Source organism: Pelodiscus sinensis, chromosome 3, assembly GCF_049634645.1.
Source record: "Pelodiscus sinensis isolate JC-2024 chromosome 3, ASM4963464v1, whole genome shotgun sequence".
Classification (NCBI taxonomy): domain Eukaryota; kingdom Metazoa; phylum Chordata; order Testudines; family Trionychidae; genus Pelodiscus; species Pelodiscus sinensis.
The window spans coordinates 111,743,759-111,771,373 of NC_134713.1; the positions used below are offsets into that span (position 1 = coordinate 111,743,759).

Sequence of the window (27,615 nt, forward strand, 5' to 3'; positions counted from 1 at the left end):
GCAGTATTAATGTTTTAACTTCACAAAAGCAATAAGATTATAGATGTACTTTAGATAATCCATCCCTCTTTTAGCTTGCAATTGAAACAGGGCATCCCTGGAACTGGAAGCAGTAGATTAAAAGGGTCCTGCTTTTAAACATTGCACATACCAGCCTCTTTGAAGCTTGTATACATGACCAAAAAAAGGGCAGGGTTGCCCTTAGGGGAGTTGAATTTAACCCCCTCCTCTGACAAATCACCTGTCTCCCAGCTGATTCTGTGAGGTTGAGGTCCAGGTGATTGCTTGAAGGTCACATGGTTTTCATTAAAACCAGCAAGTAGCTCTGTTGCTAGGATTAGGTTCAGGTAGTAGAAAGGATCCTACCAGAGTCTCTGAGTCAGAGGAGTAACCAAGAGCTAGATCCATAAAGGTGTCTAGGCATTTGGGTGCCACTGATATTCTCATTACCAGCACTCAGCTGCCACCTGCCCTGTAGGCCCCTAAAGTCTGATAAGCACCAAAGTTTCCTGCACTGGGCAGGTGTCAAGTCACTTATGGCCTGTGGCCAGCCCACAGTTAACAAGCTGTTTAGTGCCTTAACTCATGCCTAAGCCCCAGCAGGATTCTCAAACAAGTCATTTGCCCACAGGCCCAAGCTGGTTAACATATCTAAGATCATGTCTGCTGGATTAGGCCTTCCACAAAAGACAACTGGATGCAAGTCAGGAATTTTTCATACATGTGCCTTCAATCTGTCCTCAGAATACCCACTAGCCCAGGGGTTAGGGAGCACTTCCCTGAGATGTGCAAGAATAAGAATCAAAATCAAATTGCTGGTCTGCCTGATTTGGAACAGAACTTGAACTCAAGTCTCCCATGTGAAGGCCCTAACCACTGGGCATTAGAGTATTCTGAGTGAATTCTCGCTTTTCTCCTGTTGGAATTATTCCACTGTGTATAAATAATTAAATGTTCTTTAGACAGGGACTTGAACCCACCACCCAGTTGAGAGCCCTTAACCACTGGGCTCCTCTCCCCCTCCCTTGAGAAAGAGCTTACCTGAGACTATAGGGTGTGTCTAAACTACACCCCCTTGCCGACAGAGGGATGTAGATTAGGCACATTGCTATTGCAAATGAAGCGGGGATTTAAATATCCCGCGCTTCATTTGAATAGAAATGGCCGCCGCTTTTTGCCGCCATGGAACTTTGCTGGCAAAAAGCGGCAGTCTAGACGGGGATTGGTCAACAAGGAAAGCCTTTTCCGACCAATCCTGTAAACCTCATTGCACGAGGCATAAGGGATCAGTTGGAAAAGGCTTTCTTTGTCAGAGGCAGCAAGGGAGGAAAGGAGAAGCTGGTGCTAGGGTTGCCAGGTGTCCGGTATTGATGTGGACAGCCCAGTATTTTCGCCTCCTGTCCTGTAAAAAATTTCAGAAAATACTGGACACCTAAAATGTCCGGTGTTTTCTGATTTTTTTTTTCCCCCGGCCAGGAAGCGAAAATACTGGATACCTGGCAACCCTAGTGCCCGGGCCCAGCCTTCCTCCACCCCCTGCTCCCTCCCTCTTTCCCCCCTCTCCCCAGACCCTAAACTTACCTGGTTCCGCAGGGAAGCTAAGTTCTGGCTTGAACAAGAACACAAAATGGCCGCCAGCAAAAAGCCTAAAAACTAAGGGGAAGCAATGCCTTCCCTGGGTCTTAGTGCTCAACTGCTCCCGTGTTCCTATCCCTATTCTGACTCTGCACTCACTCTGAAAGGGGCCATGTTGTTTATTTATTTATTTATTTTTGCTTAATAAGTCTCGGAGTCTTCCCCCCCCCCCCCCCCCGGGGGGGGGGTCGGTATTTTTAGTTGAACCATCTGGCAGCCCTAGCTGGTGCTGGGGCAAGCCAGCTTAAAAGCTGGCTCCCTCCAGCACCGTCTCCACAGTGATGCCTGTCCCCTCCCGCACTGCTGTGGAGGGGGGGGGGACAGGGGAGGCGGCCGCGAAGCAACCTCTGCCCATGGCAGGCCCACGCTTGTCATGAGCAGAGGCTGCTCCATATCCCACAGACAGGGGCTGCTGCTGGAGCAGCCTGTGTTCACAGCCAGCCTCTGCCTCCACAGACAGGGACTGCGTTACAGCAGCAGCCCCTATCCACAGGGTTCCCAGCTCCCGGCTGGCACCCCCACAGACAGGGGCTGCTGGATCCACAGGGAGCCGAGACTGAGCAAGTCTGGCTTAGTCCCAGCTTGTGCCAGGTCCAGGAGCTACCCCCTCTGTTGCTCTGCATTTTAAATGTAGTAAGAGCCAGTACAGGGCCTAACCTCACCCCAGCTCTGCATTTTAAATGTAGTGAGACCCAAGCAGCTTTTACTACATTTAAAATACAGAACTCCAGCAATTCTGGACCCGGCACGAGCCAGAACTGCTCAGTTCAATTCTAAATTGAAAATAAAAGATGGGAATTACTATAAAATGCTAGTGGTTACCAGAAGGCAAATTGCAAAAAACATATGCAATCTGTTTTCCACTCTTATGCTCTAGATTCTTTCATTGGTAGGAAAAGAAATTCTGTTAGCCACAATAAATAGATCAGTTGAGTACTCATGAAACTGGAAGTTATGACAAAAACAATGTAGCATTGAAAATCTAAATACAAAAATGGGATGTAAGGAGAGACTTGAAGGAGGAGCAGGTAGTAGCTTAGACACACCAACAACAGGGTTCTGTATCATGATTTCCAACCAGAAAAGCTCACTAATGATAATATGTGTAATCTATATTAACAGAATAATACAAACATATATGTGGGACCTGTCATATGGATAATACCCAGTGAATGTTGGGCAGTACTCAGCAATAGATTGGGGGTACTTCTGAATAAAACCTAGACCGTGTCATTGAGATCATATGATAATAGTTTGTGCTGGTGGTGTAACACAGAGATCCAACAGCCTGTTCTCTGTTTCCTTGGCAGCAGAGAAACAAGACTTAGGGAGGCGGCGGGGTGGGAGGGGGGGACAAAGGGTGAAGCCAGTCATTCAATTAGTAAGTTTGTAACCAAAAACCCATCCATCTTTACTGGCAGGTGGCTGACTGAATTTCTATTATTAGCTGACAGGTGATGTCACAAAACCTGTCATGTAGCCAACCAGGGAATCCCCAGTGGAAGATAAATGAGAAAAGGGTCTGGGTTATAAATAAAAGTGCCCTCTGATTGACCTCTGTTCACTGTAGACCTGTGGCATATCTGGCTAACTCTCCCCTCCCCATTCCCCTCTCCCCACCCCCCCAGTCAGAATTAGGGCACTGGGTTCATGCTGTGTAAATTATCTTCCCAGCGTGGTGTCTGGCTGTTCAGTCTGAAGTATGTGAATGTACTTAACCTTCAGTAACCTTTTCATTGTTTACTTTAGCGTATACATTTGTAGCTTCTGGCAAAAGGTAGGGATATCCTAGAGAGCATGTCAGGCCTCATAGTAATGAAGTTTCAAGAGGTTGCATTCATTTTTTTCCTTGAAGGAAAAATAATTCTGGCAAGGGGAGGATTTTTTTCTATTTTTATTAACTGCACATTTGAACTACTGTAAATAAAGGGTCTTTCCTGAAACCACACTCCCTAGGTATTCAGGCCTTTTAAGAAACAGCCACTGAGGTGCTAATTTCATGCAGCTAGCAGCAAATTAGTCCATATAGGAGGCTGTGAAAGGTGCCATGATGAAAAATGTTGCTTTCACACAATTTTCTTTCAATTTTTAACAAAATCTGTGGTGGCACCTATAAGGCAGGTGTTGCTCAGATTTTTTTTTTTTTTTTTTTTTTTTTTTTTGTAGATTGAAAAATCACATTACACTAGCTGAGTAGACATAGAGTAGTATTTTTCTAGCCATCCCCAGGTCATCTGCATGGTTTTGTATGCAAAACCATATCACAGCTTAGACACTTCAAATAATTGTCTGTTTCCTTTTTTTTAATTCTCTGTGGATGTTGTTGTTATTTTATAGTGCTGAGTGCTTATGTAGGACTTGACAAAGAAACAAGACGAGGTCCCTATTTTAAGAAGTTTACAGTCAACTTAAACTGTTACAATAGAAAAAAAGTTAAGCTACATGGATGGATATAGACAGTGTAAGAAAATAGCATAACATTGAAAATCTAAACAAAAGTGGGATGCAAGGCGAGATTTAAAGGAGGAGCAGGTAGAAGCTTTGACACACACAGAAAAAAGCATTCCATTTCATTATTTCTAGCTGGAAAAGTATAATTAATGATATAATATGCGTAATCATATGTTAACAGGCTATGTAAACATACATGTGAGACCATACCTTCTGGTCATTTTCACAGCACATAGGGCATGTTGAACAGTACTCTCAGTATACATAATGGCTATGTCTAGACTGGCCAGTTTTTCTGGAAAATCAGCCGCTTTTCTGGAAAAACTTGCCAGCTGTCTACACTGGCCACTTGAATTTCCGCAAGAACACTGACTTCCTACTGTAAGAAATCAGTGCTTCTTGCGGAAATACTATCCTGCTCCCGTTCAGGCAAAAGCCAGTGTAGACAGCTCAGATTTTTTTTCCACAAAAAAGCCCCGATCGCAAAAATGGCGATTGGGGCTTTTTTGCGGAAAAGCGCGTCTAGATTGGCACGGACGCTTTTCCGCAAAAAGTGCTTGCGGAAAAGCGTCCCTGCCAACCTAGACACTCTGTTCCGAATATGCTTTTAAAGGAAAACTTTTCCGTTAAAAGCATTTCCGGAAAATCATGCCAATCTAGACGCAGCCAGTAAGTAACCTGTGTTTTTGCATTGTGTATATAGATAACATACAAAAACTGTGTTCAGAAAACATTATTTTAGTGTCGGTCAAACACTCAGAAGTTAGGAAATGCCAGAGTTAAGCTGATGTGCAGTCTTAGGTCAGACCCCTTGTATGTATGAAATATGGTGCAGTCTTTAATTACAAGATCATACTGTTTTTTCCAAAGCACCCATTCCTCATTCAGTGTGCAAAAAAGGACATTGATCTTTAAGTAAGCGGCTATTCAATATTTTGTTTTCTTCTCCAGTTCAGAATTTTGTTCACTGTATAGCCTTAGGCCTTATTTACTGCTTTGAATACAAAATTATTAATTTCCTCATAAGCGTTTTTGTGTTGCTCATCAGTATAATATTTGAGTGCTTCACAAACCTCAATTAATTTGTCTTCACAAAACCCCTGTGTGCCAAGAGGGTGTTATCCCATTCTACAGAGAGGAATTGAAACACAGAGAGATCATGGTCAAAAGTATCCACTAATCTGGGGAGCGTAATTTAAGACTCCTAGGGCCTTGATTTTTTTCAAAGTATTTAGCATTCTACAGTACTTAATATATTCAAAGCACAGCTCCCATTGACTGAAGTACCAATCATGAATCCTCAACACTTCTGCAAACCAGACCACAGGTTCTCACATCAAGTAAATGAAGAATACTATGAGTGATCTGTGGAAAAGTTTGGTTTAAATGACTTGACTGTAACATAGGCAGGAACAGATACTTGCCAGATTTTTAAATGGGTAAAAGTATGTCTTTTCCCTCAGCTTTATTCCCAGAAACAACTAAATCATTTTGACTGAAACTTGCCAAACAAAATATTCATCCTGAATCAGATACCTGGTCTGGAAAATTTCAGCCCAAAGGGTTACAGTTTGACAACATTATAAGCTGCTGCAACTAGGGATGTGAAGACTGAACAGGTAAACCTCATCCTTAATGGGTGAGGCTTACCAGTTAAGGTTAACGGGTAGGGCTGGAGCAGCCCCCCTGCAGGGGGGCCACTGTGGACAGGGGCTGCTCCAGAGCAGCCCCTGCTTGTGACGAGCGAGGGCACCCCACAGGCCAGGTCTGCTCCAGCTGGTATGCTCTGGCTCACAGCAGGCATGGTCTGTTCCCATATCCAGGGCTGGCCTTACCATGAGGTGAACTGAGGCGGCTGCCTCAGGTACCAGACTGGGGGTGAGGAGGGGTGCCACTAGGACCCAGAGTGTAGAAAATTGTGTCTGCTGTTGGTGCATATGTATTCTCTCTACAGTACCATGAGAGGAGTAGAACAGGAATGTGGCAGAATTGAGACCTTTCAAAGTTTTGGCCCAAGCGAGGGGGCGTGGGGGCATCATTTGAGCTCCCTGCTTCAAGTGCCAACATGTTGTGGGCTGACCCTGCCAATATCCCAGCTGGAGCAGCCCCTACCTGCAGCTGGGGAAGGGGATGTAGGGCAGCAGGTGGGGAGGTTGTCCCAGCCGAAATGGAGCCACCCCCTTCCTGCTCGCCCTTCTTTAATTGGTTAACCAATTAAATGGGATTTTACAACCCTACTGGAAACAGGGGTCTTACAATAATGTGAAGTGTCGGGCATCCTTAACAACAGGCAATTCTATCTGCTTTTTCATTACTAACCATTGTTTTGAGTAAAGAGCTTAGGTTTTTCTGCCTTGAAAAATGTGTTTTGTATACCAGCACTGTTCCAAAACCAGAGATTAACTGTTCAGTAGCCTACCAGTTGCTGTTTTCTGTTTCCTAATGGCTCTGGATCCATGTTACGCACACTTTTGTCCTTATAGGTAATCTGTGACCTAACAGGCACAGAGACTGAAATACTCTCACATCTCTAATTTAAGCACATTGACAAAGTAGTTTCGGGAAGCTTACATTCTCTGTGCATTTCTATTGTACAACACATTTTTCAGCTGTTTATTACCATTCTTTAAAAAAAAAAAGAATCAGCCAGCAGGTAGAAATTTGACTTATAAGTTCACAGCTGGATGACTCATTTTGCTTTATGATTTTTTCAGTCAAACATGTTTTATATAAGGAAATACTATAAAACAGATTATTATTATTTTATAATAAAAATATGGTGTATTTATGCAACTCATAAATACTGCAAATATAGTTTAACTGCTGTCAGCATTATTTTTTAAGTCTGAATTAAGTTCTTCTTGCCTGGGGTGGGTTAGGGAAAAAATTAATTGGCACTTAATGGTCCATCATGAGAAAAGCTTGAAATTTATCGGCTGAGGCAATTTTGTATTTTATAGTAAATAGCATGGGGCCATGCTAGGATGCTTACCTGGTTCTAATATATTGATTCTAAGATCCATATAGCTTAACTCAGAAATGGTTTGTGTTTCTTGCACTTTTCAGTGAAGTAATGAGGAATTTGCTTTGTGGCAGTGGATACCTTGAGATGTAAGGTGTGTGTGTGGGGGGGAGATACAGAAACTAAATCACTCAACTTCTTTGATGTAGTCAGAGTTTGTTGTGTATGTACGTGGTAACTTTCATTAGTATTATTATTTAAATGTTAGGGTTAGTTAAAATACGTGTATTTGTGTAAACATGTAACAGATGAAATTTTTAGCAGTTACACAACACTCGGAGTAGGCAGGAGCTGATGCTTGTGGGGAGCTGGCTTAAAGGAGAGGCATTGGGGCAGGCAGCTCCGTGGAAGCCAATGCACAGGGAGCTGGCTTTCCACATGTACCAGCTCCAACCTGCCCCTCAACCTCCTGCTGCTGCTGCTCTATCAGAGGCAGCAGCGCAGGAGGGCTGGCAGCTTTGTGCAAGCCGGTGTTCAGGGGGAACCGGCTTTTAAGATGGCTTCTGCCTAGGGATGTGAGTGAGTAGTTGAGTGGTCAACTCCCCGATAAGCCTATTCTTATTGGCTAGTCAACTACTCACTTCCCCACCCTCCTTGCTGCCTCTGTATCAAAGGCAGCAAGGGAGTGGGAGGAACAGAAGCCGGTGTTGGGGAGGAGCCAGCTTAAAAGCCAGTTCCCTCACACACACACGGTCTCCGCTGTGCCACCTCCTTCCCCCCGATGCTGCCTCTATCAGAGGCAGCAGCAGCAGGCGGCGGGGGGTAGGTGAGGCTGTTGCGAAGCATGAGTTTTGTGTTGTGTTTTGGCTTTCTTAATGTATGAATGTGGTAAATGATTTTTTAAAGATTTTGGAACTTCATTACTTATATGGGCATACACCAAAAACAGTCAGGAAACAAGACCAAGGATAGCCCCGTTAGGACTAACAAAGCAAGCTTCGCAAAGATTCTGATATTTCAGGAGCAGGAATGATTTCCAGATACTGGCAAGATGCAGTATAGATGTGAATGAAGCAAACAGAAGGAAGGCATCCTCCAAGAAAAGAGTGACCTGCATCCATCAAGATGATGTGATTCCTAAGATTTGGGGCCAACTCTGATCCTCTGTCCCTTCCTGGAAATCAGAACAGATTAACCCTTCCTGCCTGCTGGATTTTTCATTTTAGCAGCAATGTCCACATTTTTGTCATTTAGTCATTGAGCACATGGAGGCAAGCCAGGCACTAAAAAGAGTTTACATGATAGACTCTACCTAGCTAAGGGAAACAATCCAAGAAATGCAAAGTTAAGGCTAAGAATTTTTTTTTCTAAATATTCTCAAACTCTGTAATTTTCCTTTTGGCAAATCTTTGTTTACAGAAGTTTCATTAAAAGATTTTATCCCACAGCTCCTCTCTCAAATGGTACTCCCACTGAAGTCAGTAGGGGTCGTGAGGATGGAGGGCATGGGTAAATCTGAACCAAATCTTATAAATGGATTATGTAATCTTACCCATCAGATTTCTAAAACAAAATTCGTTGGGAATATATTCTAATATCACATGCAGTGAATATGCCAATGGATATCTGTAGGCTTCCTTAAAAGGTACACTGTGAATATATTCCATCATCAGCATTGTATAATATATTCAGTTAAGTGGGCCATATATAACTGTTCTCATTGGGATAGAACTCTTCAGAGAATTCTCTCTCCCTTTTGTTGTAATTATAGTAAAAATATAGCCATTTCAGAAGGTGAAAGCCTGCCAGCAGTGCGGATGCTCTCTATCCCTCACTGAGATCTCAGTTACAAGTGCAGCTGCAGATGAAATGGGTGGTCTTGCAGAGTTACCTGATATAGACATACACACTAAGCATGGGCATGCCTTTTCCTGGAAACAAATGGTTCATTGGGGGCAAGAGAAATATATGTGCAGAATACCAGCTATGAAAGTGCAAAATGGAAGCAAAAAAGTCAATGTCCTTTCATACTGTACTTTGCAGATTGCTTTACCTATGTCATTTTTTCAAGAGCTGAGGCCTATTGAAGTATGTTCCACTTTCAGTGGCCATGTCTGAATGATGTGTAAAAACCAAGGTCCGAACCACTTGTTAAACATTCTGTTGCTATTTTTACAAGATGTTAACCACAGTGTCTTGTTCAGATTCTGGTTTTGGTAGAATATTCTTGTCATCCTATCTTATAGGCTTATACGATTGCCCTTCAGTGTTAACTGGTTGCCACATTTCACCTCTGAGATGTATTTCAGAGGTAGATGAAATTGTGAAGTTATCCTGATGTTGTGTTTATACATCAGTTTGAGTTAGTAAAGTAATCCTTCAGTTTGAACATTGAGATATCAACGTTTGTATTGTGGTACTGATTATATGATGAAGTTATGTCAGTGTAACTAGGGTGCAAGTTACACTGACATAAACTACAGACTTTGCATCTCTTTCCTATTATTTAAAATAAAGGTCCCCCTTTGCCTAGCTGATTTCCATTCATGTTGCTTTAGGCAAATTCACAATTTTAGAAAAGATGGGAGGTGATACAGCACTGAATTCTCAGGGGAGGCACAGGAAGCCTGACACGCTGAACTACGTGGTTTGTAAGCAGAGTAGCAGACTCATTTTAAAATAACTCTCTTCTTGATGACTGCTGCTTACCTGGTTTTTTTTTTCTTGTTATATCTAATATTTATTATTTATTTTAAATCTACCAGCTAATTCTGGTTCCCTACAAGGTCCCCAAACTCCCCAGTCTACTGGTAGTAATTCCATGACAGAAGTGCCAGGCGACTTGAAGCCTCCAACACCAGCATCAACACCTCATGGACAGATGACGCCCATGCAGGGCGGCAGGTATTGGAAACTCATTGCTTTGTTCAATCTCACTTTGCTTGCCACATAGAGTAGGAACAGTGATCCATCATGTGTGTCACAGTATAAGGAAAAGCAGCATTCCGGAGTTCTGTTTGTTCTTTCTAAGGGCATCTTTACATGGTCATTTAGCATCAGAACATCTTGCTCTACAACAGTTGCAGCAGCTGTTGTCATCAGGACTCTGCCTTCTACTCCCATAATAAAGTGCATTTGTGTGGGGAGGGGGAGGAGAGGGAGAATTCCTGAGCTGATACTGAATATTTCAGTTGTCAGTGATACTACAGCCTTAAAACTTGAGAACATGGGGATTTTTCTAAGTTAAATGTGAAATCATGATCATCTCTATAATGACCCTTTCCATCATAAACCACATATATGTGCAGAGCAAGAACTATAACCCTGGTCCTTTACCTCTAAACATAGTCTCCTGCCCCTGAGCTACAGGGAGAATTCTGTTAGGCTATGTCTACACTGCAGAGCTTTTCCGGGATACCGTATCCCAGACAAGCTCTGCTGTGTCCAAGGAATGCATTTGCTTTTCTGAAAAAAAATTCGGAAAAACAGACACTTTTTTTGGCATCCCTGTAAGCCTTGTTTCACGAGGGAGGAGGGATGTTCCAAAAGAGGGTGTAGACGGGCCAATTGTTGGAAAAGCCTCTTTTGGAAGAAAAGCAGAAAAAAATACACAAATTGCAGTTTGCAATTTGCGTCTCTTTTTCTGATTTTTCCCTGTAGTGTAGACATAGCTTTAGTTATTAACTAACTGGTAACTGTTTTGTTCATAGGAAAGGACTCTTGTGTTTTGTTTTGTTTTTTATTAAGCATCAATCAGCTAGCCAAGGACACTGTTCTTGTGCACACAGAGTGTCGTATCCTTCTATCATAAAGTGTATGATGGAAAAACTCTCAATAATATCAGTGAGAGCAGATTGAGCACCAGACTATCCACAACAAAATCATTCACAACTTTGCTTAATTACAGTCTCTTGTCTACTGTAATCAGTGCACAAGTTTTCAAAGAGAGCTATGTGGAGAGATACATGGGGTAGCAGCAGACCTTTTTAAATTACCTCTTTTTCAACGAGTTTGATTAATGTTTTTTCCCATTTGTAAAAAAACATTCTCCTTTGCCTTCAGAATAAATGTGGCAGTTCTCAGAGCAACTCAGTTTTTCAAGTCATGTTTATAAGGGCTTTATAATAAAGCTAGCTGAATCCACAAAGGTTACTGTCACTCCATAATATTGAACGGTATTGAAAAGGTAAATCAAGTGCTGCTGTTTATTCTTTCTTGGAATATGAGAACAAGGGGATACTCAGTGAAACTGAAAAATAATCTATTTAAAACCGATAAAAGGAAATACCTTTTTGACACAATACATAATTAACCTGTGAAACTCATTGCTTTGGGGTGTTGAGGCAAACAGTTTATCTGGATTCCAAAAAGGTAAGGGCTTTATGTGACTAATGGAACAGTTACATTAGATTGGATTAAAAAAAATCCCTCATGCTTAAGGAAAAGCCAGGGGCAGGAAGAAACTTTTCCTGTGGGCAGGTTGTTCCATAATTGTCTATTATAACATTTCTTACCCGTTTCTCTGAAGCATCTGGTGCTGGCCACTAGCAAAGACTAGATTCTATGCTAGATGGATGATAGTCTGGTCTGGTCTGGTATCACAATTTCTCACATGTTCCTATGACATTAATACCTCCATTTTGTCTGTTCATTTAGAAACAGTGCAGTTAGTGTGCACGATCCCTTTTCTGATATAAGTGATTCAGCATTCCCGAAGCGAAACTCCATGACGCCAAATGCACCATACCAGCAGGGGATGAACATGTCAGACATGATGGGAAGGATGCCCTATGAACCGAATAAGGATCCTTTTGGTGGTATAAGAAAAGGTATCTACTAAGCGGTAGTCTCCATGTGTTCTTCCCTAGTTTCATCCAAGAAATTTTGGTTTGCCAGGTGTGTTTAGAGTACATGATCTCCCTGTCTCTTTACATACCCTCCCATCCTTGCCATCAGCAAAATCATATCTCTCCAGAGCAACAAAAGAAGTGCAACCATATCTCAGTCTTCTCTGGTCATTTTCCCCACTCTCAAAATTTATGCTCCTGTACATTAGGTATACTTAACTGCATAGCACACAGAAGTGTTGCAAGGGATAATTAGCTAATATTTGTTAGACATTTTGAGATCTTGTGCTAAAAGGTGCGACATAAATAAAAGTTTAGTGTTTTAGAAAGTTAAAATGAAAATAACACTAAAACTAACTCAGTCACCAGGTGCAGTTCACTCAGGGCATGCCTACACAGTAGGGCTAAATTCAGAATAAGCTATGAAACTTCAGCTTTGTCATTTAAACTTCCAAGGTCCGTTATCTTTGAACATCAAAAATAAAATCTTTAATTTTCACTTCTTCTGTTTTTACTTCTTATTGCAGTGCCTGGAAGCAGTGAGCCCTTCATGACCCCTGGACAAATGCCCAATAGTGGAATACAGGATATTTATAACCAAACTCCATCTGGAGCAATGTCCACCATGAGCATGAGCCAGCGGCAACAGTTCTCTTACGGAAGTGGCTATGACAGGAGGTGAGTCAATCTTCAGCAAAGTTAATGGAAATAATCTTGTAGTGTACTCAATTACCCCATTATAGAGAACCTAGAAGTCCTGACTTCTTGCAGCTGCTTACTAAATCACTGGGAGTCAAGTCACAGGTAATGAGAGAATCTAGCTCTTTGCAGAAATTAATAAGGACAGCATTGTCACACTTCAGAAGTCACTCAATCTACAGCTGTTTAGAAAGTGGGTCTGCTTGACTGATGCTTTTGACAAGATGTCGTGTTGTGCTGTGGCTTGCTAAAGTAGCACTTTTGTTAGTCCTTTTATCCTGTTCATACCTACATGGAAGGTGTTGATTTTTTTTCACTGATGTCTGAGCATTGGGAGCAGTCAGAGAAGCTTAGGAGTATTAGGGTATGCTGAGTTTTGCAGTGTTTTGCAAGCTAGAGTTGTAGAAAGTCTTTTTCTCACCACTATCCTCAATTAGTTGTACAGTTTTGCTTCATTTCCTGATGGCAGCCAATGCAGTGCACAGTATGGGACTCCTAGGTCAATAGTAGGTTAGTTTTCACAATCCTAGGCTGAAGCACTAGTGTAGAATATCAACAAAAGCTATACTTTTGCTGGGTTGTCAGGCAGATTGAAGGTGCCAAATGAAGGTCTCAGGCCAGAAGAATTCTTTCCCTAAATTTTATTGATTTGGCGATTTTGGAGAATAAGTGCTTTTTACAGAATGAGGTTTCCTTTGTCATTTTTAGGTCGGATCATGGGCTGGGTCCTGAAGGCAGTATGGGACCACCTGGTCAGAGCAACATGGTGCCTTCAAACAGTGACCCAAGCATGTACTCTCCTAATCGTTACCCTGGCCAGCAGAGGTGAACATTGATTTCTCTCTTTATAATATCTGCAATAATCCAGATAATCCTAAATTCTAGAAACTACTGATTTAGTGCAAACAGAATAGTCAGCAGCTTGGTGCATTATGTGTGTGTTCCTATAGAGATTTTTCCATTAGGTTGTTTTTTGGGGGTTGGAAGAGCTCTTTGATTTTGTATTTCCATAGAACTATAGATATTAGAAAAGGAAAACAGCCTTATGCCAATATATGGTGTACAGTATGATATCTCAAATTATCCATTGTACTTTTAAATTATTCAAATTTTGAGGTGAACACAAACTTTTAGGCTCAGGCAGTGGCCATGCTATAGTCTAAGTAACACTAACACTTACAGAGCATTTCATGATATATAGCCCCCATTTTCCTTTGCCCAGTTTCATCTCATTACTCTATTATATTACCTCAGACAACCGAAGACAATTCCTATCAGTTAGGTGGTTCTTTTGACGTTGCTTAGATAACCTCTCTGGCTGGCCTGATTTTCAGAGATATTGATCGCCTATTATGCCTATAACAATCAGTGAGAGCTGAGGTGTTCAGCGTCTTTGAAAGTCAGACATTAGTTCTTTTAATTCTTTCTAAGAAGTCAAATTCTGCAGCCCTTCAATCGTCTTTCCTCCTCTTTCCTGTATCACCCTGGATTGTATTTTGGTGTCCAGAACCGCACTCAAAATTCCAAGTGGGGTCTCTTTTGTGTTGTAGGGAAAGGGACTGCTACTATCTTGGTTTGTGACAGGACGGTTTTGTGTACACTGCCCAAACTGAGGTTAATTTTTTGTTGTGTTATTGTATCCTACTGCAAACTAATAGCCACTTTGCTATCCGCCATGAGCACCAAGTATTTATCATCCTTGTTGCTTTCCATATATTTCCCTTCTGGTGATGTTCTGTTTCATTTTTAAAAAATGTATGAGTGTGCCCAGTTAAGCACTCAAAAAACAGGAAATGCCACAGGTAAGTGTGTAACTTTAACTCTCTACTTTATGCCACAGTCATTCAATAATTGTACTGTTCCTTTAAAAAAAAAAAAAAAAAAAAAAAGAACAATATGTCATCATTGAGGCCATATGTAAATTGCTGGTTTTAAAGTAATATCATCACTATCAAGGGTGAGTGTTGGCATTTCACAGGAGAGGTTCAGCTGTGATATTCCTAACAGTAGGGAGACAGAAGTGGTCATCCCACCACAGCTCTAGCCCCAGCCATCGTGGCTGCTTCCTGACTGGCCAGCGAGTAGGGACGTGAAGTGACAGTGACATCCCACAGCTGTTAGAAGTCCTGCCCTGGTCCACCCCAGATCAGTCACCAGCAGGCATGGGAGAGACACAGTGGGCACTGGGACTGGGATCCGCTGCTTAGAACACAAGCAGGTGTGTGAGAGAGCCCTGGCCGGGGATTGGGTTAAGACTGGGATCCATTCCCATCAAGCCCCACACATTGCAGAGTCCCCCCACCCTCCCCACACACCCCATCACTGGGTCAGGGCACCACTCAACACCTCTAGTTCCCTGCTGGACAAGCCTCCTTACCCTTGGCTCATGCCCCTAGTAGTGGATTCTGGCCTCAGTTTCTATAGTGTTTCACCCAGGCCTGCCAGAGGCTTCTCTGGGGTGGACCAGGGCTCCTGATTAATACACATTGTCAGCACCCCTGCCAGCTTCTCCATTGTTTGGCTGGACAAGGTGCAGCGGCAGCAGCCTGAGCCAGATGACTGGCACCATTAGGGACACACAAACACACATTGTCTACCGCAAGCAGCTGAATTAATCCTGTCCTATGTTATTTTCAATATGTCCTAGGCAGCCCTTCTTCTGCCTCTAGCCTGTTGGAAAAACCACAGCAATGGACTAATTTCACTACTCCTTGAAGCCTGTGAAATCATTATTTACACAAGGGCTTAATTGTCATAGTGTTTTTTACTAAAAATTCCAGTGCATAAGTGTAGCATCTTGAAATATTTATTACAGTTTTTTACTCAAACTCATTTTCTGCCACTGTGGTCCAGTGAAAATTACAAATTCAGTTGAAACCAGTTTTTTAAATATTTGTTGTGTTCAGTAGAGTCTTTAATGTTCCATAAAGTGGGTTTCTTGATGGGACCCTTTAAAACTCTTTAGAGTTTGAACCCACCCTCTTTGTGCTGTAAGTCAGATACATTATTTACTGGAATATATAACCACCTTCATGCTGTTACAGCTGTATTTCTTTATATTCTGTGTACTAATTCCTTCTGGTACATACTTGTGGTTGACTTCCACCACCAGTCTGAATGTTGTATTAGTGCAATACATGAGAGTTCCTGACTCTTGGAATCCAAGGAAATTTAGTTTTGTGCAGGTCATGCACACATTCCAAAAGGGGGGTTTTCTGACTTCCTTAATTTGCCTCTCCTTGACTTCTTTGTAGGAAGTCCAGCAACTTTGGCAACATGCCCAAAAAGGTGCCACCATCCATTCTAAAAATTAAATTGCTATCACCTTGCAAAGAGTCTTGATATGGATATTAAGTTGTGTGGTAAAGAGAATGTTTTGTGGCGGCAGCCATCTTTAAGGTGTAGAATCATCAGAGCAATTTCATTTTTCCAGTGGCTTGGAAGTTCCCACAGTACTAAGTGCTGATTTGAATGCATCATTCTAGGCATGAACCATATGGGCAGCAGTATCCAGGGCAAGGACCTCCTTCAGGACAACCACCGTATGGAGGACATCAACCTGGGATGTATCCACAGCAGCAGGTAAACATGTATTTTGTAAATATCATTTCCCGCCCCCAAATATTCTTTATAATATGTCACAGGGTTTCTCTCTTTCTCATACTGTCTCCAAAATGTTGGGGCCAAAAAACTCCATGTTTGTTTTGTGGTCCCCCTGAGGAGCAGCATTTTTAATAGCCTGGGGTGATTTCATAGAGAAATTACAAAAATCAGTAACACAAATCACATGTGATACCCCACACTACGGTATCAAGGGAATGAGTTAATAAGATCCTCATTAATGATGGGAACTCCCAAAACTTTGCAAAAATACATAGTCAAACTAACATTAATTAGAAAATATAAAAGCTCATTTCCTGTTTTCGGTATCCATTTCCAGTAATCTCTTAATAATGTATTAATTTGATCTATATGTATATTATGTCTCAAATTAGAGAACAAAGTTAAGGTTATGGTGGTGGTGTGACAAAAGGTAGGGTGGGAATTAATGGCTGAATTACCATACTGAGATCCTCCCTATCTTTTTGTTCGGGCAAAGGATTGGGTTATGACTGAGATCCATTCCCATCAAGACCCCCATACAACGGGGCTATGCTCCTTTTTACATCTATACTCTCTGTCTACGTTTTCTGATTGACTGAGACTCCAGTCCAGCAAAAACATCAATGCTTAACTTTAGTCATATCAGAAGTGCCACTGAAGTGGGATTATACACACATTTTAAATTAAGTATATGCCCATAAATGTTGCAGGATCAAGGTTTAAGTGGATTTGTACATAACCATTGAATTTAAAATTGTGATGCAAGTTAGACAATTTTTACATGCTGCCTGATTTTCTGTGTGGCTTGCATTAAAGTTCATATCACAGACCCCAGTATATGACATAGATGTGTCAGATTTAAAGTAGGTCATGGACCCTTTTTTTCTGAAATAGTTTGACAGCTCAGTAGCAAATTAAAATTTTCATGCAACTCAGTGGTTAGTGCACCAAAGTCAGAAAATGAGAGTTGATGGTTCCCATAGCAATTCTATCTGACCGATAATACACAAAGATAGAATTAGTGCATTGGTATACATTATGCAATGTGACTGAGTTAAGGTTAGTGTGGGAGCCATGACTTTGAGTTTACCATAGATCGTGTGTTCAAAAAGTTCACATTTAATTCACATTTTTTGCTTCACAGCATTCACTGTGAAACAAACTTCCCCAGGAACAAACCTCTCTGCCTACCACGCCAAGTGAAAGGCACAGTTCTTCACCCTGCCTTCTCTAACATAAACACAGAGCAAATACATTTCACAACAAAATATCAACCCCAATTGAAACAACACACTGTACCATACCCACAGTTTCCTACTTTGGAAGGAGGATGAGACACAGATTGAACCATACATGATTGATGTTAGTCTTGTCACTTAATGTACAACTGGAAAGCATTCCAGCACTGCAGTGATGAGTCCCGTATAAACACCTGTATAGAATTAAATAGAATGTTTTAATTTAATGGCTGGAATAATCACACATGAAATCATGTTTGAGGAGTTGGGGAAAGGGACTCGTCTTCTTGGCAGGGATGTGTGGAGGTTTGGGACACCAGACATAACTGAGATGGGTGTGTTTTGCACCAGCTGGCCTATTTTGTGTGACTTATTCTCCAATACAAACTGCAGTGTCCCGGACACACTCTTGCAGAAGCATCATGCCTTAGGATGTTAGAAATCTTTCATAATTTGTCTTCCAAGAAAACTGGGTTTGTGACAAGTTTGAAACTTTAAAAAGTTTTGATGTTGATTTTTTTTTTTTTTGGTAGTTGGAGCATTAAAAAAACCTGAAAAAAAATATGTTGGCTGATGATCATTTTCTTTCATGCCTAGATATACCGAAGTGAGCAATGTTATCAAACGTGCAAAAATATTCACCTCTGGACTGAGAGCTAGAATGAGATTTTAGACAGATGTAATTTTTTTTTTAATATAAGTTTATAAACACATCAAAGTAGGCTCTTAAAATGCAGGCTGGCTTAACCATCACTATAGCACTGATAACCTGACTCTTTAAGCAGCATCCTGTCCAATCCTAAGAATCCTTAGTTTTTAAATTGAGCTTTCTGACCGTTCATATGTTTTGAATTATAGGAAGAGAACAAACCTTTTGTTTAAAAATAATTATGAAATTGCTATTTTATCTCCTCCTGAGTAACATGCTTCATCTGAAATTTCACCTTTATATTAATATCATGGAATGTAAAGATCCCAGTAACTTGATAAAATGACATCTTAAATATCATTCCTTACTGTTAATATGATTGAAATTTTTCTCTAAAACATTCTTTTTCAGAACTATAAGCGTCATATGGATGGCATGTATGGGCCTCCAGCAAAACGCCATGAAGGGGATATGTATAACATGCAGTATGGCAATCAGCAGCAAGATATGTATAACCAGTACAGCAACACTTATTCTGGGCCAGACAGGAGGCCTATGCAGGGACAGTATCCTTATCCTTACAACAGGGAGAGGATGCAGGGCCCTGGACAAATGCAGCAGCATGGAATACCCCCGCAGATGATTGGCCCCATGCAGTCATCGTCCACCAGTGAAGGTCCTCAGCAAAACATGTGGCCAACACGAAATGATATGCCTTACCCTTACCAGAACAGGCAAGGTCCTGGAGGCCCTGCACAGGCCCCACCCTATCCAGGGATGAACCGCACTGATGATCTGATGGTACCTGACCAGAGGATAAACCACGAGAGTCAGTGGCCTTCTCATGTCAATCAACGACAGCCTTCTTATATGGCATCCTCAGCCTCCATGCAGCCTATTACTCGACCTCCTCAGTCGTCCTACCAGACACCTCCCTCAATGCCAAACCACATCTCTAGGGCTCCAAGTCCAGCATCCTTCCAGCGTTCTTTAGAGAATCGTATGTCTCCAAGCAAGTCTCCTTTCCTACCCTCTATGAAAATGCAGAAGGTTATACCCACAGTTCCAGTGTCACAAGTCACAGGACCTCCACCCCAGCCCCCACCAATTAGGCGAGAAATCACTTTCCCTCCAGGCTCTGTAGAAGCATCACAACCAGTCTTAAAACCAAGACGAAAGATTACCTCAAAAGATATTGGTGAGCATCAAACAAAGGTTCAAATATAGAAACAGTAATAAAAAAAATTGGTTTCAGTTTTGATTTTATTTTTCCACTTTTAAGTTTATGACCTTGCTTTGAAAGCTAACTCAAATAAATGTAATGTGATTGTATCTGTGGAAACATTGTAGCACCAAAAGCTATGCAGCAGGGGTAGTCATCCCCCAGGTCAAATACAGCTCAGCAAATGTTATATGGGACAGTGAGTAGCTGGGAATAAAAGGAGCATGGAATACTGAATCCTATACTCTCCACCAATCTATCTTTGTATTAAAGATTAAAGCAGTTTGGGGCTCTCTGTTGCCATGAGTTAGCTGCTACCCTCTGTGGAATGGTTAGTACAGCCATCAGTTGAACAAAGTTTTTGCTTGTGGCACAGGAAGCATACCAAAGTACACTGTTGCTGCATTGTTTACTTACATTCGCCCACCTTCATTAAATGGCCTTGTATTTTTTGAGGCAAGCCTTATATCCAGTCAGGATAAGAATGTCCCCATTTTCTGTGGCTGGAGGGTAAATGCACTTGGAAGTATCTTAGGTGTCACACAGGAATGTGCTGTTAGAGGTAATGTTAGAGTCCTGCTGCTGAACCCAGTGCCCCAAGCCTTGCAGGGCTGAAGTCCCAAGCATCCACCTCCCCTCCAGTGTGAGGCTGAAGTTGGAAGTGGTGCAGTGCTGAAGTTATGAGCCTCAGTGTCCCACCCCCTGGGCTGAAATTGGGAGCAGAGTTGGCCTGAAGCCCCAGCGCCCTGGCACACATGCACACACATCCCACTCACCGCCTCACTGAGCTGAAGCAGAGCAGGGCTGAAACCCCAAGCTTCCCGAATCTGGAGCCCATGGGCAGGGTTGAGGGGATACAAGGGAGTTGGGCTTCCCCCCACATACTGTAGTGTCTTCCCAAGAGTGGGGCGGTACTGGGGGCTCTACCCTCCACCTCCTCTTCTCTCAGCTCCCCTCACATCTGGCTCTGGCCAGACCCAAAGCAGAAATATGGAGCCAACTGCTCCTCAGGCTAGTGGTGCCTCAGAGTGGGCAACCCTGATATTCTCCCATCTGCTGCCCATTACCCAGCCAGCAGAGCCGTTGGGCAAGAGAGTAGCCACCAGCACACAGCTCCAGACGAGTAGGTGGCCTGATGAAGTGAATTGGGGTGATGGTAACACTTCTTCCTTAGTATCAGAGAGGTAGCCATGTTAGTCTGGATCTGCAAAAGCGCCATCTGACGAAGTGAGTCTTTGCCCACGAAAGCTTATGCTCTAGTACATCTGTTAGTCTATAAGGTGCTACAGGACTCCTTGTCACTCCTTCCCTAGATCCCACTATGCAGGGCTGGCTCAAACCCTCACAACCCTTGCTGCCTGCCCCAAATAGAAGTCAAATAACCCAATAGAAGTCAATGCCCAAGGAGCCCACCCCTGATCCAGAATCACACCCCTACCTGCCCCTCAGGGCCCCTTGGGTTTTCCAAGCATGCAGTGAGGGGGTCTCAGAAAGAAAAAGGTAGAGAACCCCTGTTTTACAGCATTACCTGTGAGTTAGTGCTCATTCCCATATTTACTCTTGTACAATTGAGAGTTTATCATTTTCTTCACGTTATTCACAAATATTTTACTACAATTCAACATTACTACACTACTACATCCCAGTTCCCACCTCTGTTCATGACTTGTTCTGTTGTGTCCTTTGCTCTGCCCTACACCGAGGGTAGACTGACAAATGTGAGGCCCTTCTAGTTGCAGCTTCCATCATATCAATCTCCTCAGCTGTACCAACATAGCAGTTACTGAGAGATCTGGCCATTTTCACTGCTTTTGAATACTTTACTCTGCAGTGTGCTATACCACTTAAATACATCTCGGTAAGATAAAGATACACTCAGCATTCCTTTCAGCTACACAGGAATAAAGGGCTGAAACCAAAATGTTCACTGGACTCTGTTTAGTTTAACCTGTTCCTTAGATTTTTTCCAGTTACTCAGACAGGAGTAAAAGTTCTTCACCATGTGGGGAAAAAAAATCCGTCTAATTTCAATGTTTCAATCTCTCATTAGAAACAAAGCTCACGTCATTCTGCTAGAAAGGCAGATGAAAAACTAGACCGCATGCTGGAAGCAGCGATGCTCAGTGCTATTACGTAGAACCTGGATACGTCTTACTTAGCTGCCCACCTCGATTGTCTTCTCTAAAGACAGCATGGCAGAAGTCTCTCCTGAAACTCCACCAGCTCTCCTCTAGAAAGTACTGCGTCTAATATTATTTTTCTTCTCTTGTTCTCCAGTAACTCCTGAGGCCTGGCGGGTGATGATGTCTCTTAAATCTGGCCTTTTGGCTGAAAGTACCTGGGCCCTGGACACTATTAATATTCTTCTGTATGATGACAGTACTGTTGCTACTTTCAACCTTTCACAGGTAGGTGACATGGCCCTGTACCTCCCAACCGGAAAAGGTCAGAAATCCAAATTGAGGGACAGAAGAACATGGTAGCCTGAGTCCATTTAAAAAGAATCGTCATTGGCATAAATTAAAAACATAAATTAAAAGATTCTGTAACCTTAATTTTGCTGGTTGAACATCAGTGAATTGCAAGAGGAACCCAGGCTGGTGTGGACTGGGGTAGATTATAAACTTAAATTGAGGAATATCCCTTGTGAACATGGACAGTTGAGGGATAGGAGCATTTTAGCATTCATGGAACTTGAGAAGGCAAGTTCACATCACATTATGGTGATGTGAGGGCAGTCCAGGAATATACAATAGGTCAGGGATGTAGCAAAATGGGTGTTGCAGGAAAAGGAGGTGCCACTCTGTGGGTATATCTACATTGCATTCCTCTTCTGAGAGAGGAATGCAAATGCAGACAAGCGAAACTGCAAATGAAGTGCGGATTTGAATTTCCTGTGCTTCATCTGCAGAATCGTGGACCGCCGCTTTTCCGAAATAGTGTATTTCGGGTAAACAAATGCAGTCCGCGCGGGGTTATTTTGAGAAAAATCCCTTCCTTTGAAATAACGCTTACTCCTCAAAAAATGAGGATTTGTGCAAAATATAAATATGCAAATATGCAAATAAAATGTTACCGGTCCACCAAAAGCCCTGCCCCCAGAGATCCCAGTGCCTAGAGTCCCCCCACCCCTCCACCACCACTCTGCACCCAACCCCCCCCAGTGCCAGCCATGCCCCCATAACTCCCCTCCCCCACTATTAGCCCTGCCTCCAAAGCTCCCTAGCACTAGCCCCACACCCCCAGTGCCTGCCCTGCCCTGCCCCACTCACCTAGCTCTGTACTGCACTGCTGCCCGCATTGCGGTGGCTCTGTAGTCCTGGGCTGTGGTACACTGCCCAGCACCACCTCTCCCACGCAGATGTTGGGAGAGGTGTGTCCTGCCCTGCCTCTAACCCAACCAGAACCAGGCAGGAGCAGGGTCTCCTCCCAGCTGGGGAAGAGCGCTTCCTTGCACAGCGGGAGAGCCGTGCGGCTCAGGGTCTCCTCCCAGCCGTGGAAGAATGCCCTCCCGCCACACAGGGAAGCACTCTTCCCTCAGGAGGAAATCCCATCCCTGGCCATGGTGAGAGAGGTGTACTCCAGCGCTGACCCCCCAGAGCCGCTGCAGCCCAGCAGTCCGTGGCCCAGCAGCAGGCTGCAGCCTGGCGGTTGGGAACCCCTGGCATAGAGTACAACACATTGTCATCAGTGTGAAATTTGGCAAATTCAGTGACATGGGGTTTTAGGAGTGTTTTTTAAAATTGTTGGCATCTTTTCGTAATTCTAATTACGCACATATGAAGGCTGAAGAGAAATTTGATATGCATTAGAACATGATCTCCTTATACATCAAGTAACCTGAGTACACCGGAAGCAGTTTACTGGAGTATGTTAATTTTAATTGCTTTCAAAAATCAGCCACAAGAGAGGAAGGTTATGCACTCTGAATAAGTGACATTGATATGTAAGTAAAATTTCGTCAGTAGTGAATATATATATATATATATTTTTTTTTTTCACAAAATGTAAAACTAAGTATTCTCTGTAAAAATTAAAATTCTGCATTTTTTCCATGGCAAATGGATTTCTAGGATCCCGGGTTATTATTCCATAGTAGTAAGAACAAATAATAGGCAGATGTTTGGGACTGAATGTAGTAATAGTAATTCCTCTTTGACACAAAACCACTGAGAGTAAACCTGCACCAGAAATCCAAATGTTGCCCTCCAGTAGTACTTTAATTACATTAATCCAGGATTAAGCACTAATAAAAACTACTTTTGAGGGTATCTTACAGCACAGAGAACTGCCTGCTGGTAACAGCTTTCAAATATGCATGGACATAATGAAAACTATTCTACCACATACATCTTACCGGGGGAAGAGTGTCAACTCCTAGAATCAGCGTTGCCAGAGCCCCACACATAGGAAAGATGGTTTAGAGACAGTAGGACAAGTCATCAATGTATGTAGATTCTTAGCTCAGTTAAAATCAGAGGGACTCTTGACAGTTTGCACCAACTAGGGTATGGATAGAAGGGAAGAAGAATTTCCCTTAGTAAATATTTGTTCGAGGCTGGCTGTCAGTAGTTTTATTTATAGAAATATATATGCAGTGTTGTGCTAGCCAGGTTGGTCCCAAGATATTAGAGAGACATGGCCGACTTCTGTTGGTGAGAAAGACAAGTTGCAAGCTTATACCAACCTCTTCTTCAGGTTTGAAAACTAACTTGGTATCATTGCTAAATACAGATTTTTAGCATGCATAGTTAACACGTATTTCAAAGGGCCAATCAGGGTGAAGTGGTAATATCCTCATTGCTACTAACAAATTCCATGCAGTCTAAAATGTTCATCTCATTTTTTGTCTTGTGTTTTATTTTTTCTCTCTCCAGTTATCTGGATTTCTTGAGCTTTTGGTAGAATATTTTAGAAAATGCCTAATTGACATTTTTGGAATCCTTATGGAATATGAAGTAGGAGATCCAGGTCACAAAGCACTTGATCACAAAGCAGTCAAGAAGGACGACAGCCAGTCCTTGGCAGTGGATACTGGAAAAGAGGAGGAAAACGATGAATGTATTGACTACTTTGATGAAGAGGAGGAAGAGGACGAGGAGGACGAGGAGGAAGATGAAAATGAAAAAACAGAAGGAGAGGAAAAGAGCACTGTTTTTGCCACTCCCAGTGCCATTGCTGATCCAAGTGAGAGGCCAAAACAAGCCAGTAAATTTGACAAGCTGCCAATAAAGATTGTAAAGAAAAATAATCTATTTGTTGTTGATAGATCTGACAAACTAGGGCGTGTTCAGGAATTCAATAGTGGGCTTCTCCACTGGCAGCTTGGTGGGGGTGATACAACTGAACACATCCAGACTCACTTTGAAAGCAAGATGGAGATTCCTCCACGGAGGAGGGCCCCTCCACCCTTGAACTCTCCAAACAAAAAGAAGGATCTGGGGGGGAAAGGTGAATCTGAAGAACAACAGGAAAAAAGTATAACAGCTACCATCGATGATGTCCTGTCAGCTCGACCCGGAGCATTGCCTGAAGACTCAAACCCTGGCTCCCAGACAGAGAGCAGCAAATTTCCCTTTGGGATCCATCAGGCCAAAAGCCACCGGAACATTAAATTGCTAGAAGATGAACCAAGGAGCCGGGACGAGACTCCTCTATGCACCATAACTCATTGGCAAGATTCCTTGGCTAAACGCTGCATCTGTGTGTCAAATATTGTCCGTAGCTTGTCTTTCGTGCCTGGCAATGACGCCGAAATGTCCAAACATCCAGGCTTGGTGCTGATCCTGGGAAAGTTGATCCTCCTTCACCACGAGCATCCGGAAAGAAAGCGAGCTCCACAGACATATGAGAAAGAGGAAGAGGAGGACAAAGGGGTGGCCTGCAGCAAGGATGAGTGGTGGTGGGACTGCCTCGAAGTCTTGAGGGATAATACATTGGTCACATTAGCCAACATTTCTGGGCAGCTAGACTTGTCTGCTTACACAGAAAGCATCTGTTTGCCAATTTTGGATGGCTTGCTGCACTGGATGGTGTGCCCATCTGCAGAGGCGCAGGATCCTTTTCCAACTGTGGGGCCCAACTCAGTCCTATCGCCTCAAAGACTTGTGCTGGAGACCCTCTGTAAGCTCAGTATCCAGGACAATAATGTGGACCTTATCTTGGCCACTCCCCCATTCAGTCGTCAGGAGAAACTCTACGCTACTTTAGTTAGGTACGTTGGGGACCGCAAAAACCCAGTCTGCCGAGAAATGTCCATGGCTCTCTTATCGAACCTTGCCCAGGGGGACACGTTAGCAGCAAGGGCAATAGCTGTGCAGAAGGGAAGCATTGGAAACTTGATAAGTTTCTTGGAGGATGGGGTCACTATGGCCCAGTACCAACAAAGCCAGCATAACCTCATGCACATGCAGCCTCCACCTCTAGAGCCACCTAGCGTAGACATGATGTGCAGGGCAGCCAAGGCCTTGCTGGCCATGGCTAGAGTGGACGAGAACCGCTCAGAATTCCTTTTGCATGAGGGTCGTTTGCTGGATATCTCAATATCTGCTGTCCTGAACTCTATGGTTGCATCTGTCATCTGTGATGTACTTTTTCAGATTGGGCAGTTATGACATAAGTGAGAAGCCAAGCATGTGTGAGTGGAGATTAGAGGGTCACATATAACTGGCTGTTTTCTGTTCTTGTTTATCCAGCGTAGGAAAAAGGAAAAAAAAAGAATCTTTGCTCCTCTGCCCCATTCACTATTTACCAATTGGGAATTAAAGAAATTATCAATTTGAACAGTTATGAAATTAATATTTGCTGTCTATGTGTATAAGTACATCTTTTTATTTTATTTTTTTTAACCAAAGTTGCTGTCTAGTACATTCAAAGGTCACACTTTTTTTCCATAGATTATCCTTTTCAATGTTCTTTTCCACGTTTGTATTACATATTTTTTGGGAAGCGAACTAGTGTCTTTAAAAAAAAAATTGTGGCAAACCATTGTATGATGGGGAGAAAGAAATCTCACCACTTTGAAATGAAAAGGTGAAAAAAAATCCAACATACCAAGTTCCTGTGTATTTTATTTTTTCAAAAAAAGGAAAAATCAAAATAAGCTGTACACCATCACCCAAAGCTCTGTGCAATAGAAAATTCTAGTGATGTAGGTGTAGGAGATCAACAAGGGTGTCAGTCAGTAGTCAAAATACAAAGTGACATTGGTTTCTCCACAGGAGAACTGGTTACATTAGGCTAGGAGCAAACAAAAAAAATGTTTTTAAAGTTTAAAATAATTTTAAACACAAACCTGACGACGATAAACATAAATTGCTTCCTCACCAGAACTGTCTTGTCTGCATCTGTTGTTTGACCTTCCACAATGACAGTTCTTCACAGTTCCTTTAATCATTTTTTTAAATATTTTTTATTGCCTAAGGGCCGTGATGTATATAGAAGTTGTACATTGAACATGCCCTCTTTTTTTTTTTTGTTTGTTTTTTTTAAGTACAAAGTTTTTAGTTTCTTTTTCATGATGTGGTAACTCCAAAGTGACAGTAGACTCATTTTTTTCCCTTTTCATTTGGGCCATATCTCCAAAAACCCCCGAGGGTAATGTACAAGTTTCTGTATGTATAAAGTCATGCTCTATTTCGGGAGAGCAGCCGATCACAATTTGCTTTATAAATCAAGGTGTGGAAATGGTTACGTATGGATTGATTTAAAAAAAATGGTTACCAGTCTACAGACAAAAAATATATACAGAAAAAAGGAAGAAACACAACTTCAAAGATTTTTCAGTGATGAGAATCCGCATTTGTATTTCAAGATAATGTAGTTAAAAAAGGAAAAAAAAACTTGATGTAAATTCCTCCTTTTCCTCTGGCTTAATGAATATCATTTATTCAGTATAAAATCTTTATATGTTCCACATGTTAAGAATAAATGTACATTAAATCTTGTTAAGCACTGTGATGGGTGTTCTTGAATAATGTTCTAGTTTGAATGTGGTGTACCAAAAAACAAACCATGTACAACAAACTGCAATAATAGTTATTCGCTTTCCCTAACCCTTATGATTTATGACTTTTTAAAAATATGAATCAAGTAATGCAGTAATTGACTCTCCTTTTGGAAAACTTTTCTGAGATCACAGAGAATAGATTCCAATTATTACTTTTAAAAAGGGTGATCCTAAAAGATGATGTGATTCACTGGTGGTAAAGCTGGCTCAGCAGATATCCACTCCACTTGCTAAGGTCAGGGATCATAGAATATTAGAAAAAGTGACACGGAAGATTTTTGTTACAGTCAGAGCCAACTTG

At 42.2% G+C, this 27,615-nt stretch overlaps 1 protein-coding gene across 16 annotated transcripts in view; it reads left to right on the forward strand.

The window, feature by feature from the left end:
• ARID1B (AT-rich interaction domain 1B) overlaps positions 1 to 27,262 on the forward strand; it is a 449,448-nt gene extending 422,186 nt beyond the window's left edge. For 9 of the 16 annotated variants that reach the window (XM_075924505.1, XM_075924502.1, XM_075924499.1 and 6 more), the window contains 8 exons: positions 9,814 to 9,952; positions 11,705 to 11,877; positions 12,423 to 12,573; positions 13,303 to 13,419; positions 16,080 to 16,176; positions 18,496 to 19,282; positions 21,584 to 21,714; positions 24,184 to 27,262. In XM_075924505.1, the coding sequence (XP_075780620.1) occupies positions 9,814 to 9,952; positions 11,705 to 11,877; positions 12,423 to 12,573; positions 13,303 to 13,419; positions 16,080 to 16,176; positions 18,496 to 19,282; positions 21,584 to 21,714; positions 24,184 to 25,920 (3,332 nt within the window). In that variant the 3' untranslated portion in view covers positions 25,921 to 27,262. Of the gene's footprint in view, positions 1 to 9,813; positions 9,953 to 11,704; positions 11,878 to 12,422; positions 12,574 to 13,302; positions 13,420 to 16,027; positions 16,177 to 18,495; positions 19,283 to 21,583; positions 21,715 to 24,183 lie in introns of those variants that run through there. The other 7 variants (XM_075924503.1, XM_075924509.1, XM_075924511.1 and 4 more) reach the window with 2 other exon arrangements.
• The last annotated feature ends 353 nt before the right edge of the window (positions 27,263 to 27,615 follow it).